This window comes from Esox lucius, chromosome 15 (assembly GCF_011004845.1).
Source record: "Esox lucius isolate fEsoLuc1 chromosome 15, fEsoLuc1.pri, whole genome shotgun sequence".
Classification (NCBI taxonomy): Eukaryota; Metazoa; Chordata; class Actinopteri; order Esociformes; family Esocidae; genus Esox; species Esox lucius.
The window spans coordinates 4153075-4171085 of NC_047583.1; the positions used below are offsets into that span (position 1 = coordinate 4153075).

The following is an 18011-nucleotide window of genomic DNA, read 5'->3' on the forward strand; positions in this document are numbered from 1 at the left end:
GCCGACAACATCATGTTACCAGTCCATTGCTGCCCACTTGCGACGACCACCTAGAACTGCTTCCTCCTCATCCTCATCTGCCTCTCCCCAAAACTTTGCCATTTCAAAACGTCAATAAGAAAGACATACACAAAGGTTTGAAGGAATTTCAGGTCGTCTTTACTGTCAAACAAATGAGTACTGTATTCATACGTGTTATGAGGAAATTAGCATTTTTACATTCACTCTAAATGGTAGTGTTCTGCATTTTTCATACACCCAAACGGACGGAAAGGACTACAACCATCTCTACAAGGCTTCTGATGTCTTCAACATTCACACCAACTCTAAACCGACCATCTTCTCTTTCATGATAACCAAAGGGAAGGACAAAAAAACGCATGTTATGGTCACATGCCATCTGCACAGGTCCATTCAATCTCACACAACACTCGATTCACTCAAACCCGCATTTTTTCCAATGATCAAATGATCCTATGAAACTGGTCGTTGGTAATATTTAAACACCTACTACAACTACAACCGCTAGGAGTCACTCTACTACTATTTCTAGTAGGCTACTACTACTACCACCAGGGCGTCACCCCTCAAACATATTCTTTCAGTTTTCAGAATAACAGGTTTCTGAGCACGGGAAGAATATTATAAACCCACGTAAACATTGCTATTGCGGATTTGAATGAATCCCCGACCTATATTTTGATCTGCAAAAATCGGGCTACCTCTCAGGAAGCTACGGTGGTGGGACGTTGCAGATAGAAATGTACTCAATAGAGCTGAGGATTATTTGTCAGAAAGGCATGACTGCAGTTCTATATATGGCAATATATTTCTATTGTTATTCAAAGTGATGCATGCTATGGATAGTCTAATTTTTTTTATCTATTCTTTTTTTTTTATCACTGTTTATGACTATTAAAGAAAAATAAAACCCAGATAAATTGACCAGTCCACTTCAGAAATTACCAGTGCAGTACAGATTAAGTGCAATATTTTTTGCCTGGCTGTGAGAAAGCGTCCAATATGCACCACATGTTTGGTTCATGGATATAGATGCCAGGTGAACAAGAAGCAGGAGTCAAGGTGACACAGTCAATTCGGTAGCTATGCACACAGTTTTTTAAGGAAGTGTTCTCTCCTGTAAGCTTTGGAGTAATCAAAGTATATCAGGCTGCATCTTTAATAAGCCAGTCAAATTCAGGGTTCCGTGCCACAGGCAGAGGAGAGCACACAGGGGAGAAGACAGGGCTTCTCACACAACTGAGGCAAACTGAGCCATACCAAGCACTACTGGCTAAGATCGGTAAAATAAAATATGAAGCCGTTTCAGAATTGTTTGGTTTTATGCACTGTAGTGTGAAAACAATATTGGAGAGTAAACAGTAACAGTGCAATGGTCCAATCAGTACAAACCTCTTATTTACAGAACACACATGAGAACTGTACAGGAAATGAAGGGAGACTCAGGAAGTGACATCAACATCAGACATGACAGTGCAATCCAAATATGTTAAAAACATAGTTAAATAGTTCCTAGTTCAGCTATTTGGGAATTTCATGAGAAAACATTTTTAGTTTGTTTTTTAAAAGGGTGCTTTGAAATGCCAGTGGGAAATGATTACATATTATAGCTTGCCAAGTCTTTGTGAAGTACTCAATAAGATACCATGCAATACCTCAGGATGCCAGACAGGGGCAGCAAAGTTTAATATAATTTCTGTGTAGCATAAAATACCCCTCCCGCCAATAAAATCAAACGCTGCCCAGTAACCAACTGTCTAGGGGAACAACTGCTTTTTTCCTTAAAAAATAACGATTATATGAGGAACAATAGTGGAATAATTGGTATATTGGTCATTTTACTCTCTATCAGCATCCGTTTGGACCAAATGCATGTGGTATCAGTATAGATCCCTTGCACAGTAAAAAAAAGAAAAGCCTTTTTTTTTTTTGTCTTTCGAAGGCGGTGACGGTAGCAGGTCAGAGGGGTGATCATTGCTTGAGAAGAGACGCCTGCTTTTATATAGGTTTCCTGAGTTCTGAAATATGAAGAAAAAAGTGGAAAGAAAGAACAAACGAAAACCATAGGTACTGCTTGCGGAATCCTTTTGTCGCAAGACGCTTCTCACACCCAACCCGCCCGCCTCCACCGCCAGAGAGCTGGATGTGAAATCAACCCTGGGACCAGATCTTGCCATAACGGTCCTTCACACTATCCGCCACTGCATGATGGCCATGTCCTTGCCCCCGGTGGAAACCAGGAAGCTGTCGTCATACAGGAAGTTCACATTGGTCACGTGACTGCTGTGTCCGCCATAGACGTGACTGGGAGCCTGGAAAAGGGCAATTAAATCCATTAGTGGATCACTCAAAATGCAACCGAAAGGCTCACTTTCGCCTTCACGTCCCGCTGTCGCATGCGTGTCGAACAGACTTCCCACATTACCCGGAATTGACAGCAAGGGAATGAGAAAAGGTGGACTTTTCCAAAGTCATCTCCGGTGGCGAGCAGCCTCGTCTCAGTGGATCTGCAGACAGCGTTGATGTCGGTCCCGTCCGAGCCATCAGGCCACAACCCTTTGAATCAGGAACAGAGTGACAGTTTGTCTCCTCACGTTATTCTCTCCATTTATACGGAATGTTCAGTGTTGACGGGAATTTCAGCAAGGTCCCTTTTAAACAGGCAGCCCACTTCTGATCTCTTGCCAGAGTGGCAAAAAAGTTGTGTTTATACAGATACCCGGCCTTAAGTAAGCGCTAAAACATCAGAATAAAATATCAGAACTCAGCTGCCTCTGCAAACACAGCCTGTAAATCCAGATAATCCAGCTGCTTTAACATTGCTCACCAAAGACCTGGAAGCCCAGAGTGCAGGTGGAGGTGGCCCAGAGAATGTCGCGGGTGGTCTCCACGCTCACCACCTGTTTACACACCGACGGGATCCCTGGAATAACACCCACATTAGTCAGGCACAAAGGTACCGCGCGGACCAGTCCCAGATCCAGTCTGGGACTTTTGTGATTAACAAAATATGCAGTTTGGATGTGTTACATGCAGTTTGCGTGTGGATAATCCTTGTGTAAAGTCACTGTAAGTCCTCAGTTAGCCCTTTAATTCCGAGTTGTTTAGATGACATGGGGCACAAGTTAGCACATCCTCGACATGCAGAGTTTGAGGACACTTTTTGGCTCGACAGCGCCACTTTTACAACCAGTGGGCAAGAATCGCCAAATTCACTTTAAAATAAAAGTGCTTATTTAAATTGAATGTTGGTTTACTGCACATCACCACACTTACAATAGAGTATCTCATAGTCCCCGGAGTTGGACACCAGGTACTGAGAATCCACAGACCAGTCCAGGTGGGTGATGAAACTGGAGTGGCCCTGGGAAACGAAACAAGAGAGAGACAGAGGAGAGAACGAAGGCGTGTGTGTCAGAGAGAGAGAAAGCAGTAAATGCACATAGGTAGAGAGATAAAAGGAGTGTAGGGAGACAGTACAGGAAGAGAGAAAATATGCAAAAAAAGGCACGCAGAGAGAGAGAGAGAGAGAAAACAACATAGGGATTGAGGGAGAGACTGACGATTTGCACCTGCTACAGTTGATGAATGACTCAGCTTGTTTTAAACCATAATGCACTTCTCTATGCATGTGCATAACTAAGCATGTCCCCGCTATGCTGGGGAGCAGAGGGGGCGGGCACTAAAAACCCAAAATGCTCACCGAGCACTTTCCCACTCGGCTGTACTTCCTGCCGCTTTCTACCACTGCATAGATGTAGATATAGTTGTCGTGAGACCCGATCGCCAGAAAATTGCCGTCTATGGACAGGAGAAAGAGATGAATGTTAGAAAAGATCATTTGGCCTGTAGCCCGTGTTGACCTACATCTGTTAGGATTTTATCTGTTGCTCAAGAAAGCTTGGTATCGCTTGATAGCATATACTACTCCCCCTAATACCGTATTGCTTAATTATAACCTTTATAATGATAACCTTTATAATTTTAACCTTTGTAATTAAGCAATAAGGTATGAGGTGGTGTGGTTTGTGACCAATAAGGCACAAAGGGTTGTGGTATATGGCCAATAAGGCACAAATGGGTGTGGTATATGGCCAATAAGGCACAAATGGGTGTGGTATATGGCCAATAAGGCACAAATGGGTGTGGTATATGGCCAATAAGGCACAAATGGGTGTGGTATATGGCCTAAAAGGCACAAGGGAGTGTGCTATATGGCCAATAAGGCACAAGGGAGTGTGCTATATGGCCAATAAGGCACAAGGGAGTGTGCTATATGGCCAATAAGGCACAAGGGAGTGTGCTATATGGCCAATAAGGCACAAGGGAGTGTGCTATATGGCCAATAAGGCACAAGGGAGTGTGCTATATGGCCAATAAGGCACAAGGGAGTGTGCTATATGGCCAATAGTGAATATTAGGGGTGGTGAATATTGTGCTTGGACAGAGCTCTTAGACCTGCTATACAAACCCACAAGGTGTCATATTGCAATAATAAAGCATTTACCTAAGAAATGTTAAAAGTGAAAAGTTCTTCTTCATGTATATTTACACATTATACAGAGAGCCACAGCATATCTTAGTCGTTGGAATGAACCACAGTAGAGCCTTACGCAGTCAACAAAGGTGACTAAGGAGGCAATGTAAGGGCCTGCAAGACCCCTTACCAGGAGAGAAGCGCATGACAGAGAGCTGCTCGTTGCCATCTGTGTGAACTGTCACCAGGTCCTTAGAGTCAGTGTCCAACACCAGCCACCTGTGTGAGGAAACACATCAACTCTGTTTGAGGAAACACATCCACTCTGTTTGAGGAAACACATCAACTCTGTTTGAGGAAACACATCCACTCTGTTTGAGGAAACACATCAACTCTGTGTCAGGAAACACATCCACTCTGTTTGAGGAAAGATGTCCACTCTGTATGAGGAAACACATCCACTCTGTTTGAGGAAACACATCAACTCTGTTTGAGGAAACACATCCACTCTGTTTGAGGAAACACATCAACTCTGTGTTAGGAAACACATCCACTCTGTTTGAGGAAACATGTCCACTCTGTATGAGGAAACACATCCAGTCTGTATGAGGAAACACCTCCCCTCTGTATGAGGAAACACATCAACTCAGTATGAGGAAACACATCCACTCTGTGTGAGGAAACACATCAACTCAGTATGAGGAAACACATCCACTCTGTGTGAGGAAACACCACCACTCTGTGTGAGGAAACACCTCCACACTGTATGTGGAAACACATCAACTCAGTATGAAGAAACACATCCACTCTGCATGAAGAAACACCTCCAGTCTGTATGAAGAAACACCTCCAGTCTGTAGGAGGAAACACATCTACTGTCTGCTGATCAGAGCTACACCAACCTCTCACACCTGCAGGTTCACAAGCCAACTTTGAAAACGAAAAGCACCGTACAATTGTCATGGGTATCGGTGTTACCGGCAGATCTTGACTAATTCTGATGAATGTTAATTCATCGGTAATGTGAGATTATTTTCTGGCACCACATCACTTTACCTGCCGGTCTGCGTTCCTATGGCAACCACTGCTCCGGAAGAATGGAAATCAGCAGACTGGGCCGCGTCCTGTCCACGAAACAAGAAATATTTCTGATCACATAGGTCACACCCATATAACTAGCCTCAGGGAAGAACTAGATGTCCTTGAAGAGTCAGATTTAAATAAAGATGAATCGATACAAATACTTAATATATTACCAGCCTTTTCCCACTACTATATAGGACCCAAAACATAGTTTTTCTGAATAAGTTCACATGGTCCATAAAAACAAAGACATGTTACTTCCTCCATATTCCTTGTTGTTCCAGAAAATACAATTGGAACATTCCTGGAATTAGAAGGGAATAAGCAGGAAATCTCGAAACCTCCATGGTTTCGAGATTTCTTCAGGGGTTAAAGTGGTCTTCAGGGGTTAATGTCTGTCAGTCTGTCTACCTCCATGGTCTTGTTCCAGACGGGTTGGTGCGAGGTGGAGTCCCACAGACTGACGTGCTTGTCATGGCCACAGGTGAGGAAGTGTGGTTTCGAGGGGTGCACGGCCAAACCCCAGAGCTCATCAGTGTGGCCCTGGTAAGTCAGCATAGTTAACACCACGTTTACTTTTAAGTCTGTTAACAGATGCTCTTATCCAGAGCGACATGCAGGAGCAACTGCCTTGCTCAAGGACACAATTACTGATATTTAAACTCTCCAGTTTTGGGACTCAATTTAAGCAACATTTCAGTTACTGGTCAGATGCTCTAACAGCAAGATTATCTGTTGTTTGGTTTCTTCTCCCGCTAAGCACATTGTTTCCTGTTAGCACTACAACATACACAAAACTTACTAGCCAGAATAAATTGGACACTACTGAACAACCAGCTATAAGCAGAAAAACTGAACGAATGAACTGACAACACAAAGGTAAAAATGGGACAATTACAGTGTCCTGAGTAAACCAGAATTTCATACAACCATTTCGTACACACACACACACACTAAGAGCATTACCCAGTGAACGTCTTCAGAGACATTTAGGTTAAATGTCTCTGTGAACTAAAACGTTAGATATACGCACTTGTGTGATGGGTGTGAACTCGCCGTATAAACTGCCTTGTAGAACGTAGTTCTTGGTGGTTCCAATGAGAACACTCTCCCCTTTGCCCTCTGCAACCGTGCGGATGGGGCCAAACAACTCGGGAACCTGGGAAAGGTGGAAAAATAAATATTATCTTACATACGCTTCCTGTCACTGTGGACGAGGGTGTTGTTTTTCTTTGTCCTATCGCTGTTTTATTTCACAGGCGGCTGAGTGGGAAGGGATTGTGGTATGGGGGGGTGGTGGTGGTGGGGGGGGATGGGTTAGTGTGGAGCGGGGAGGTGTGAAATGTTCTGCTTGGGTACAAACATTTGTGAACAAAAGGAGCCCCCACATATTCATGAAACGTGGAATATGTCACGTCTGTCTCCTTCAGAAGCACACATCCATTCATTCATCTCACAGCCAGGACCCCCACCAATACCAAGGCCACATTTACCAAAGGTGCACTGTATCAATGCAGGAACAGGCACCGTGTGTTGCTATGGAAATAGAGGAACATGACGGGACAGATTCGCGGGGTGTTTGAACGCGAGTCTCACCTCAACTGACTGGATGGGCTGGTAGCTGCCGTCCCAGGAGACGAGTTTTCGGTCTTTCCCACCTGACACCAACGTGCCGTTCCTCAACATACACAGCGTAAAGACGCTTCCCTCGTGGGCGCCCTGAATGGCGTGGCTAATTCGATTAGTGCCTGAGACCGAGACAAAGACAGAACACCATTGGAGAAGGCAACGACACAGCTGTTTGTTCTATTTTCAGACTCATGGTCAGGAGCAGTCCACTTCATACAACACAGACATTGTTGTTCCATCCGAGGCATTACTCTGTTGCTACACCAGCCTACTGGACAACCGTAAGGAAGGGCCTTTGATGAGGCAAAACGTCTGGCAATCGGCGGCATAACCCATGCGTGACAAACACAACCTTTGGACAGGCAGATGGGGAACGATAAATGCTCATCAGGTTTGTTTACTTTGCTTGGCTATGGATTCAAATCTTTCTTTCAAGGTTTACATCTTGAACCTGGGAGTTAAAGTAAATCTCCACCCAATTTCAGCCTTTTCGCCTTCATATTTTCAGATGTAAAGGGGGGATTGTCAACACGTATTCATTTTATGGGCGGACAAACTGTTTGAAGTCTACAATGACTCATATCCATTCCTGCCAGGAGAATGAGAAGCAGAATCACTGTTTATATGTCGCCTGAACTCCTCCCTTGAAATGAGAACGGAGAATATTTTTAAGAAGCCTCACAACACACATTTAAAATGTAGAGTTTAACTATCACAGGAAAGAGATAGATTAAACATCAAAATACATCACTTTCCATCAAAATGGAGACCAGAATTTGATGTGCTTCGCAATAACTAAGTGCTGAATGTCTGCTTTAAAGATTTATGTTGACTCTTTAATAGTCCAGACTTGATCTATTTGAGCTTTGTTTATAGACCTTACAGCTGACAAAAACAGTTCAGTACAATCTTGGTTTTTTATACTTTGGTTTTCATTCAATTGTATAGCAGTTTTACCTTTTCCCCACACCAGAATATTTCCACTTGAGTCTCCAGTAATGGAGTCTCCATTTTCTGAAAAAGTCACACATAAGACAAACTTGGGCTTCTCTTGTTTCTGCAAGAAACATAAATATTGGCTTTATTTAATTGGGGTTGAGAGACAGAACAGAATTGTATAGTCAGAAAACACACAGACATCTCTAACACTGCAGAAAATGTCATTCTCTAACATGGGGTGGAAAACCATGAAGCAGAAGCAACACAGCTGGCCCTACACTGACTCTGGCGAAAAGCAGACAATGAAATGGCAAAACCAGGATTGCCCTTAAAGCTTGGTTATCTCCCAAGACGAACATGAGGCAAGTATAAGTAAAATATCTCAGGTTGTACCTCAAACAAGCCTTGCTTCTTGACTAGCGTGCCCTTTTCCAGCGTCCAAAAGTAGAGGTGGGACTTCCCACATGTAACTATAATGTTGGTGTCTGTGGGGTGGAAGTCGGCAGCAAACACCGCCTCGTTGGAACACTGAAACGGGACAGAAACGTCTATCGTCAAACGTGTTTCAAACGGCTGACCCATACCTGACCCACGTCTCAGAAAGCCTCGCACTCCGTCTGTTCCAGGAGAAGTGTGAACGTCATCAACAGCTACGGCTGAACCAACCTTAACCTCTGAAATCGCAAGACCAGAGATCCAGAAAATGTGCCTGGACATTTGAAATGTCCAAAAAGATACATTTACAATCCAAATGGCCTGGCGCGCTTTCCTCGGACCCCAATTGTTGGATTGTCAGGATAATACCTAGAATTTAGCTCAAATATGCAGTGTAAAAAACTGTGTTAATGTCTTTGGAGTAGGGCGTGAAGAGACTTAAGACACATCAATCCCTTGCGTTGATGTGTATTAGGTCACCAACAAAATTGGACCTTGTGCTTAATCGACAGAGAGGACATTAGAGATGGGAGGGGGGTCAAAGTAGCCCCAAACATTTAGACTGTGAGTTGGCGAAAGGCAAATCAACAGGGAACATGGTACAATTACAGTTCTCGGGTTAATCAGAGCGTTTGTCCCGTTTGTCCCGTTATGAGGAGAAGATAGGAGGAGCTCGTGACTGTGGTCATCCCACAGGCGCTCACCTTGACGTCAGCCAGTCTCTCCTCCCGTTGCCAGTCCCACACAGAGAGCACGTGGTCGTTGGACTCGTCCACCACGCACAGCGTGCTGCCCCCGTTCTGCACAGACCAACAGGGAGGGGATCAGAATCTGGTCCAGCCAATCAGCCGTTAAATCTATTATATACCGCAGTGAAACGAGGAACAGTTTAAATGTTCAACAGGGAACGTGGCTGAGTGTGTCCAAACATGTGACAGGTACTGCTTATTATTTGGTGAAACAGATTTCCGTGACACTTCCTGTTTGTGCAAGGCGTGTGGTATAGGAGACAAGGAGGCAGGACATAAATGTCACGGACAGTTCTGGTGTCGGCCGGCGGTGCAAAGTGCCAGCTGCCAGGACAACAGTGGTTGTTATTGTGTCCTGCCACACTGTAATTCTCCGCCATGTGTATTTGTGTTCACAGAACATGGCGTTTGTGATCGATCTACAACAAGGGGTCTGATCTGAGAACAATCAGGAGATACTAGCCCCACTGCTACGCTGGTGCTCCCTCTGACATCCCCCAGAATACTCCCCACGCGCGTTTCCTTTCGGGGAGACCGCGATTGAGCCCTCACGGTTCCCAGCTTACCGATTTTGAGAAGGCCAGGCAAACCAGGGCGCGGTCAAAGAAACCCGTCCCCAGAACGTGGAGGGTGTTGAGGCTCACCGAGTCCCAGACACGCACGTGAGGAGCCAGCTGCTGCCGGTGCACAAAAAAAGAAATGCGCAGACACAGTATTTAAGGCGATTTAACGGGCGAACAGACCTCGGTCGAGATGCATGTGAGAATGAGAGGTCCCCTACTTTGCCGTCCGAAGAGGTTCCTGCCACCTGTCCTGTTGCTATGGTGATTTTATCCGGATGGACAGCCAGGCTGTAGAACAGAGAGACAACACAAAACTTTGAACTCCTGAATGACCGGTGACTGTTAGTGTGATATACAACTTGTTGCTCTGCTGTTATATGCTGTGTCATACCGAAGACCCGGTTGGACATGTTGAATGTTCTTGGTCTGCAATGGTGATGGGGATTTTGGGGTCTATTAGGCTGGTGTCTGGAGAACCACTCTGATTCTTAGGCCTAAATACTTTATTTTTGAGAGGCACAGTGTCCAGCGGCCAGATAAGACCATCGTTGCAAATTCACCACCGATTGCAATGCTGTCACTGCACATGCCATCAAGAATCATTGGGTGGTTCAAATACAGAATGCTGATTAGCTGAAATCAGAGTAAAGTGAAACTGTATTCCGCTGCGTGATATCACAGAACTCTTTCCCTATTGTAACTTCATAATAGCAAAAGCTCAAGGGCTTCGTGGTCTACAGACGAAACACCACGGCTAAGCGGTGTGACCAGGCACTCTGCGTTGTGTTGTTCCCAAGAACAGCTCTTAGCTAAGGCCTGAAGGCCATTTACCACACCCCCCCTTATTACTTGAATGTTTCTGGAGTCGCTTTCCGTTCCTTCTCACCACTTGATGTCGTCAGAGTGCCCAGTGTAGTGCCTCTGGAACTGCTCGTCCACGTTGTAGAGGACCACCACAGATGCAATGAAGTACACCGTCTCTCCCGTCGGGAGCAGGTACAAGTTGGAGCGACAGTCCCGTCCCCGGTAGCCGTAACTAGACGTACGGGTCAAGAGCCACACAACTTCAAAGGGACGCCTGCCTAGGTGTCAACCAATCAGGTTAACGTCTGCCCAGGTGTTAACCTATCCGATTAAGGTCTGCCAAAGTATCAACCAATCAGGTTAACATCTGCCCTGGTGTTAACCTATTCGATTAATGTCCGCCCAGGTGTTAACCAAACAGGTTTGATTGAATTTAGCGAGGAAGATTAGAATTAGCTTGAGGCCCCCTAGGGCCATTGTGGTCTGACAGTACAATGCTAATCATCAATTATTGTGCATTCAGCTACGCTTCGGTGATCTTTTCCGAGTTCCAAATGAATCGCTGTGTAAGATAATATTAGCTAGCTCCCTTATGTTGAAAGTTGCCTTCAGGCAAAACACTAGATGGAACACGAAACATGAATCGTTTCATCCTAATCCAGGAGTTTCCAGAAATATGCTTTTTTTAAACCTTAGAAAAGTAGTTGCTCTCTGGTGAAACGGGGGTTGGTGCCTTTAGTCCTTCAGGGCGACAGGAGGATATGTGGGTGAGGAATACATTTCCATCCCAGCCTCCTGGCTTCTGTGATTATGCAAAAGCTGAATGCAAGACAGATTCGTATTGCAGTAGAAATAGAAATAAATAGGGGCAAATATATACTGCATACGGTATATTGGAAAATCCAGGACTTTTTTTAATTCACACTTCTCATTCACACCTGTGCAAAAAGAGTGCAATTTAAATCTAACAACAATATCCAGGATACATCTCTGGCCTGATTCACCTGTCTTTTTGCCAGGTAAGTATGCTAGCAACACTTCCTTATTTACAGCAAGGACCTAAGATACATTTGGGCTAACCATCTTTTTCAAAGGCAGAACAACACGGTTTGTCGCCTTGTCGGCTCAGGGATTGAAACCACCTTTCATTTGTTCTTGACCAATAGGCCTCCCTGTCTTACCTACAAAGTTCCCACTTGTCAGATGATTGTTAAAAACAGAGCTAAATCATGGTAACTAAATTAAATTGTTCTAAAAGCCCCTTTCTTATGTTTTAAAGGATACACCCAGTCCAGTTTGAGCCTCTTGTTTGGCAGGTCCGATTTGGCCTCCAGGCAGTAGGTGTCCACGACGTCTTTGGGCATGTACATGGTGATGGGACGTCCCTTCAAATACATTTTCACATAACCTTCCTCTAAAAAAACCAACGGACGTATTCAGTTCAGTTACTCAAGACTCGTTGGAAACAAATGTTTGTCATGGCGAGGACAGAGTGAGACAAGTTGAAATGAAAGAGGGCTGTAGAGACTCATGCTTGGGAGGAAAATTCCAGAAAGGTGTAAAAATGCTTCAGTAAAAGGGTATTATGGTTATATGAAATGTTGATGTACCTACAATACATTTAATGATTTTTTAAATCAGTGAGTTAATGAATTTAGAAAATAACATATCAGCAAACTGAGATGGATTAGATATACTTTAAATTCCCATTTATTAGTAATTTCAAAATACATTTAGATAATTACAAACTAACGGCCAAATAAAGAGCAAGCAATTTTCATTGTTACACAGCATCATATCAGTTGATTAATATATAGAAAACAAGTAAACACGACAGGAAAACAAGCAAAAGCATTGCATCACAGTGCCCCAGCAGGAAAATGGAAAACACATTATAATCAACCAACCAGAGGACACAACAAAAAGACAATGAGTGACCAAAGAAACAACAGAAAAGAAGAAATAGAAAAGAAAAATAAACATAAAACCCGACAGCCTCCGAGAGCAAAGTCCATTATTACATCCATGGTTTGAACTGAATCTCTCTTAATGTAATGCCAGGAGCTGACACGGGCCTAGCTTAGTAACAGATCTGGAAGTACTGGCTGGGGGATTTGAGTGGGCTCCGGTAGCATGGCATGTCTAAAGGACCATACGGACTGGCCGATGACTGGCTGACCGACTTTCTCAGCGGGAGGACAAACGTTGGGGTCTTCCTGACTCCGGGGGACTTTACAGACTTTTCCGAAACGCTCGTGGAGCCAAGTGCCGAGGAGGGGTCACACGTGGCCACTATGTTGCATTTGTGCGCCCCAGCATTTCTAGGCCTTTTTGATGGTTGGGACAGATATATCTGCACGGATACTGGGTGGGTGGTGGCGTTGGAGAGAGTCCAGTGGGTTCGGGAGGGAGGGGGGGGGGGTCAGAAGAATATATCCAAGTTAGATTTGATGGACAACTTGCTTTTATGCAACGGTGGAAGACCACAAAACATGACTGGTACATAAAAAGCTACATTATCTAGAGGTCATCAACAGCTGGTGGGTTAATCTTTTGGGGTTCTGGTGGACTGACCTACTGGGCTGTATGGTGGACTGACCTACTGGGGTTCTAGTGGACAGACCTACTGGGGTTCTAGTGGACTGACTACTGGCGTTCTAGTGGACTGACTACTGGCGTTCTAGTGGACTGACCTATTGGGGTTCTAGTGGACTGACCTACTGAAGTTCTGGTGGACTGAGTTACTGAGATTCTGGTCAACTGACCTTCTGGGGTTCTAGTGGACTGACCTACTGGGGTTCTGATTGACTGACCTAATGGGCTTTTGGTAGACTGACCTCCTGGGGTTCTGGTAGACTGACCTACCAAAGTTCTGGTGGACTGACCTACTTGGGTTCTGGTGGAATGACCTACTGGGGTTCTGGTGGACCGATCTACTGGGGTTCTGGTGGACTGTCCTAGTGGGGTTCTGGTGGACTGACTTACTTAGGTTCTGGTGGACTGATCTATTGGGGTTCGGTGGACTGATCTACTGGGGTTCTGGTGGACCGATCTACTGGGGTTCTGGTGGACTGTCCTAGTGGGGTTCTGGTGGACTGACTTACTTAGGTTCTGGTGGACTGATCTACTGGGGTTCTGGTGGACTGATCTACTGGGGTTTTAGTGGACTGACTTACTTAGGTTCTGGTGGACTGACCTACTGGGTTTCTGGTGGACTGACCTACTGGGGTTTTGGTGGACTGACCTACTGGGGTTCTAGTGGAACGGCGTACTAAGGTTCTGGCGGGCTAATCTAACGGGGTACTTTCAGGCAAGCTGTTGGGGTCCATGTGGTTTAAACTAATGGGTTCTGGCAGGCTAACCTAACCTACTTTTCACATTATAAGTCAAGTTTTAGACTTTTACTTCACAGGTGCACCCATTGCTCAATTTATAACAAATGTGTTTGAAGGTGAATAACATCAGTATATTTTATAAAGACGTTTACATTACAGGACCTCTAATTAACCACGGGCCAGATTTTTTTTGTGTGTGTGTTTCTTTTAAAGATGACACTTTTGAATCTGCCAAAAGGATCACACGTTTTAAAACTGTGTGATTCTAAACATTCCTTTTCCTTTTCATCTGTCTTTAGCCAAGCTCAAAATAATAAGCCACAAGCGGCACATGAAAAAATAACACACTGAGGCACATGCAAGAGAACACTAAAGCAGGTCCAAGAACAGTTTTGAAAGCTTTAATATTAAGACACTGAATTGGCTTGCAATCCAAAGGGCCCTTTTGACATACAGACACAAGAAGAGTGTCATGTTGTGCTTTGGAAAAGGGACGCTTAGAAGATCGGTGCGCATATTATTTGAACGGATTCCTACTGGGATGAGGACAAAGAAGCACATTGTGACTGTGAGCAAAATTCTAGAAGGTGACAATTCCACACGACGGTTTACAGCCGGTGTAACAGCAGCACTTTAACCACTGCAATCGACCACACACAGTTCAAACTCTCAGTGGGTTAGAAAGCGTGTGTTAATTCACCGAAGGGCACTGTCACACTCACTGTCAACCCAAACCCAACCTTAACCCTGGGGCAGCTCTCTGGGCACTGGCCCTATGACTCACTAAGGCCCTGCATGTTCTCCGAGGCCTAGATTCAATGCAAAGCAAGACACAGGAATCGCAGCTTTGTAAGGCACTGCTCACAGAGATTGTTAAAGCAGTAAGGCACAAGAGGTTGAGGTATGCAGCCAGTGTACTACAGCTGAGAGCTGTTCTTGGGTACGACACTACGAGGAGTGCCTGGATACAGAACTTAGCCACTGTAATTTGGCCATATACCACAAACCCCCGACATCCATTATTGCTCATAAACCGGTTACACCCCTTGTGCATTAGCAAATACTGCAGATGTCACCACAATTGTTTGACAACTGTGATCTCTACAACTGACTTTTAGATTGAATCCAGGCCTATTGTCTCTAAATATGTGTAACGGAATATCCTGCCGACTACACCACAAAATAACATGGAGTGTCTTAGCTGCCAGATGAAAAACCTCCCTGATGTTGGTGTAGTATGTTGGCTAAAACCTCTCCAATGCAAGATGTGGCTCAAGTGTTGCTCAACTTTGGTTGCCAAGTTCTTTGAACTTATTATAAATTACCTGTCTTTTGCAAAACACTGGTTGGAAGATCCCATAATAAAGGGGGAATCTGTACTACTAGAATTCTTAAATCCCCCAACCAGGATTTCTGGAAAACCCAGGGGATATGTCAAAAAAAGTAATGAATTTTACAACTCTAATCATCGGTTATTTTTAGGCCTTTAGAGGAACACAATGCCCGGACAGCTGTTAAGGTAAGTAGGGCTTGAGGACAGAGGCCTACCTTTGCAGTGTGTCACTCGTCGCATCCCTTGTGCGTTCACAGAGAAGGGGAAAGAAGGACCAGGTGAGGGTTTGAATGAGTTCCTGACCTGGGCTCATTCATCGTCAAGCCTTGGCTCTTCTCGGTAACACGCGGGGCAATTGTGCTTCACGCGTTACCTGTTTGAGTCCAGGCAGATCGTTTATTTATATAGCCTCATCTACTAATCAGAAGTCAGAAGACCTATTGAAGATTTAACATGAACTACAGATTAAGAATTTACTGTATGTATGACTTAAAGATTCTTGGAAGTTTACATTTTGGTGAAACATTTTCACCGATTCAAAGAAGAAATGGTTTCCACAGGGACTATTTCAGCATTGTCTCAAGATCAGTTACGTGTGAATTAATGGTTTACATCGATTCGAAGGTTCACGACACCACTCTGGGTCTTTGCTGGTTTGATCAGGTTATTTCAGGACAATAATTGATCCAAAACTCTTAGCCAAAGAAAGGTTCAGCGGGGGATGATCAATCAAGGAGAATTACACCAGGTACTTTAAATCCACCTATTTGTATATAGATGTCTAATAAACCCAGCCACCCTTCTGTTACAAGTGATTTATGGAGACTACTTTCCCAATTTCTGGGTGCACGAGCCCTAGTAAGAAAAGGAAGAAGGAAACCATGGATGACGACGGATGACGACGGAGGCAAGAAATGCTTCATCAGAACATATGAGAGGATGAAAGTGTTTATGGTTCGATGACGACTGGTTGGAAGATGAACATTTTAAAACAAGTTACAACAAAAAACTATGACAACACTGCACATAACAGTAACAGAATTCAGTGGGATTCTGTGATTTAGGAATGGACCGAGAGGGCAAAATGTATCTAAAGGATGACAGTATGTAACCTCCCTAGCAGGCAAGTGCTTTTGCCTGCTAGGGAGGAGGCATTGGTATTAAGAAAACCTGTAAAACACCCTGCTTTTATTGTTGCACATCTAATAAAATAAGGCTGACAAACTGAATGAATCCAATCATCTGACTGAATAATGTCAGTTGATAACATCCTGTCCTCTCGACTTTGTGCAAAACAAAAGCAAAAGCATTCTCCAGCTTTGTGTTATGGTGCGCCTCTTGGTAAAAACCTCCTCACAGGGAGCCACTGAAGGCATGACATCACCGATCTGACTGTATTTGGCACTTACCTGCATTGAATACAGGCTCTTTCAGCTTGCTGCAGGGGTAAGAAACAGGAACACACATGAAGATCGGTTAACACTGCGCCAGGTAAGTTTAATCAAGCGCAGGTAAAGAATTTGAGACTAATACTGGTTGAACCCAGTGGAATATTCAGTTTGGGGTGAAACAATTTCAAACTGAAAAGGGTAGATTTCTGTTAAGAACTGTTTTTGCTCTGACTCCGGAGGATGAGTCAGAGTAATCGTGCTGCCTCTACCTTTCGAGGATGAGTCAGAGTAATCGTGCTGGCTCTACCTTTCCAGGATGAGTCAGAGTAATCGTGCTGGCTCTACCTTTCCAGGATGAGTCAGAGTAATCGTGCTGGCTCTACCTTTCGAGGATGAGTCAGGGTAATCGTGCTGGCTCTACCTTTCACTGACTCTCTTCCCGCTGGAGTTGCTCCCGGTGGAGCCGGCGCGGGTGCGGTTGCTCTTGGACTCTCCGCTGTCTTTGCGCGTCAGCGTGCCCATGGTTTCGTTGGAGTTAGTCCTCCTCACAGTGCTAACGGGGGGGAGACGACCAAATGGATCAATCAATCAATGGTTTTATAAAGCCCATTTTGACATCAGTAGTTGTCACATAGCCCTTCCACAGACACCCAGCCTGAAACTCTAAAAGAGCAAGCAACAAGAGTTAATACACAGTGGCTAAGAAAAACTCCCTAGTAGCGTCGAAACAGGAGGAAACCTAGAGAGGAACCAGCCTCTGAGGGGTGGCCAGTGTTTTTCTGGCTGTGTCCCGGGTGAAGATAATGAGACTACGTGACCTTTTGGGCTTGTCGTCTGATTGTTTTTTTTGCATGATCAGATGACAAGCACACCAATAGATTCCAGTCTGCTGTGTCCCGAGTCCATAAAGAGTTTATAATGAATGTAGGTGCTCAACATGACTGTCCAAGGCATTGTTTTCTCCCCAAGGTATTTGCTAGTAGGCTGAATTTGGAATAGCTTTAAAATATGTTGGTTTACCGTAAAGGCTGTTATATACTCTAGAGGCTGATATGTATAGATTGCCATCCAAGGGTGTGATGATGCGAAACTCTTTAGAAAAAACAATCTATCTAGGATTTCATACTTGATGTCAAGTGAAACAATAAGGAGTTATTTAATTTGTAAAGCACTTTTCAAATGCCCAATGAGCTGAGCAGTTTATACAAAAAAAAATTGTGGGCCACCGCACCTTTTTCTTTCCTTTTCAAAA

General features: G+C 44.4%; 1 protein-coding gene across 8 annotated transcripts in view; it reads right to left on the bottom strand.

The window, feature by feature from the left end:
• Positions 1 to 1324: 1324 nt before the first annotated feature.
• eml1 (EMAP like 1) overlaps positions 1325 to 18011 on the bottom strand; it is a 48404-nt gene continuing 31717 nt past the window's right edge. For 4 of the 8 annotated variants that reach the window (XM_034297307.1, XM_034297301.1, XM_034297303.1 and 1 more), the window contains 20 exons: positions 17181 to 17312; positions 16778 to 16806; positions 15584 to 15610; positions 11985 to 12114; positions 10783 to 10932; positions 10115 to 10184; positions 9900 to 10010; positions 9289 to 9384; positions 8543 to 8677; positions 8168 to 8267; positions 7178 to 7329; positions 6615 to 6740; positions 5993 to 6124; positions 5555 to 5622; positions 4689 to 4777; positions 3725 to 3822; positions 3298 to 3385; positions 2849 to 2944; positions 2447 to 2577; positions 1325 to 2333 (listed from right to left, as the gene is read on the bottom strand). In XM_034297307.1, coding sequence (XP_034153198.1) covers positions 2208 to 2333; positions 2447 to 2577; positions 2849 to 2944; positions 3298 to 3385; positions 3725 to 3822; positions 4689 to 4777; positions 5555 to 5622; positions 5993 to 6124; positions 6615 to 6740; positions 7178 to 7329; positions 8168 to 8267; positions 8543 to 8677; positions 9289 to 9384; positions 9900 to 10010; positions 10115 to 10184; positions 10783 to 10932; positions 11985 to 12114; positions 15584 to 15610; positions 16778 to 16806; positions 17181 to 17312 — 2086 coding nt within the window. In that variant the 3' untranslated portion in view covers positions 1325 to 2207. The remainder of the gene's footprint in view (positions 2334 to 2446; positions 2578 to 2848; positions 2945 to 3297; positions 3386 to 3724; positions 3823 to 4688; positions 4778 to 5554; positions 5623 to 5992; positions 6125 to 6614; positions 6741 to 7177; positions 7330 to 8167; positions 8268 to 8542; positions 8678 to 9288; positions 9385 to 9899; positions 10011 to 10114; positions 10185 to 10782; positions 10933 to 11984; positions 12115 to 15583; positions 15611 to 16777; positions 16807 to 17180; positions 17313 to 18011) is intronic. The other 4 variants (XM_034297304.1, XM_034297306.1, XM_034297308.1 and 1 more) reach the window with 2 other exon arrangements.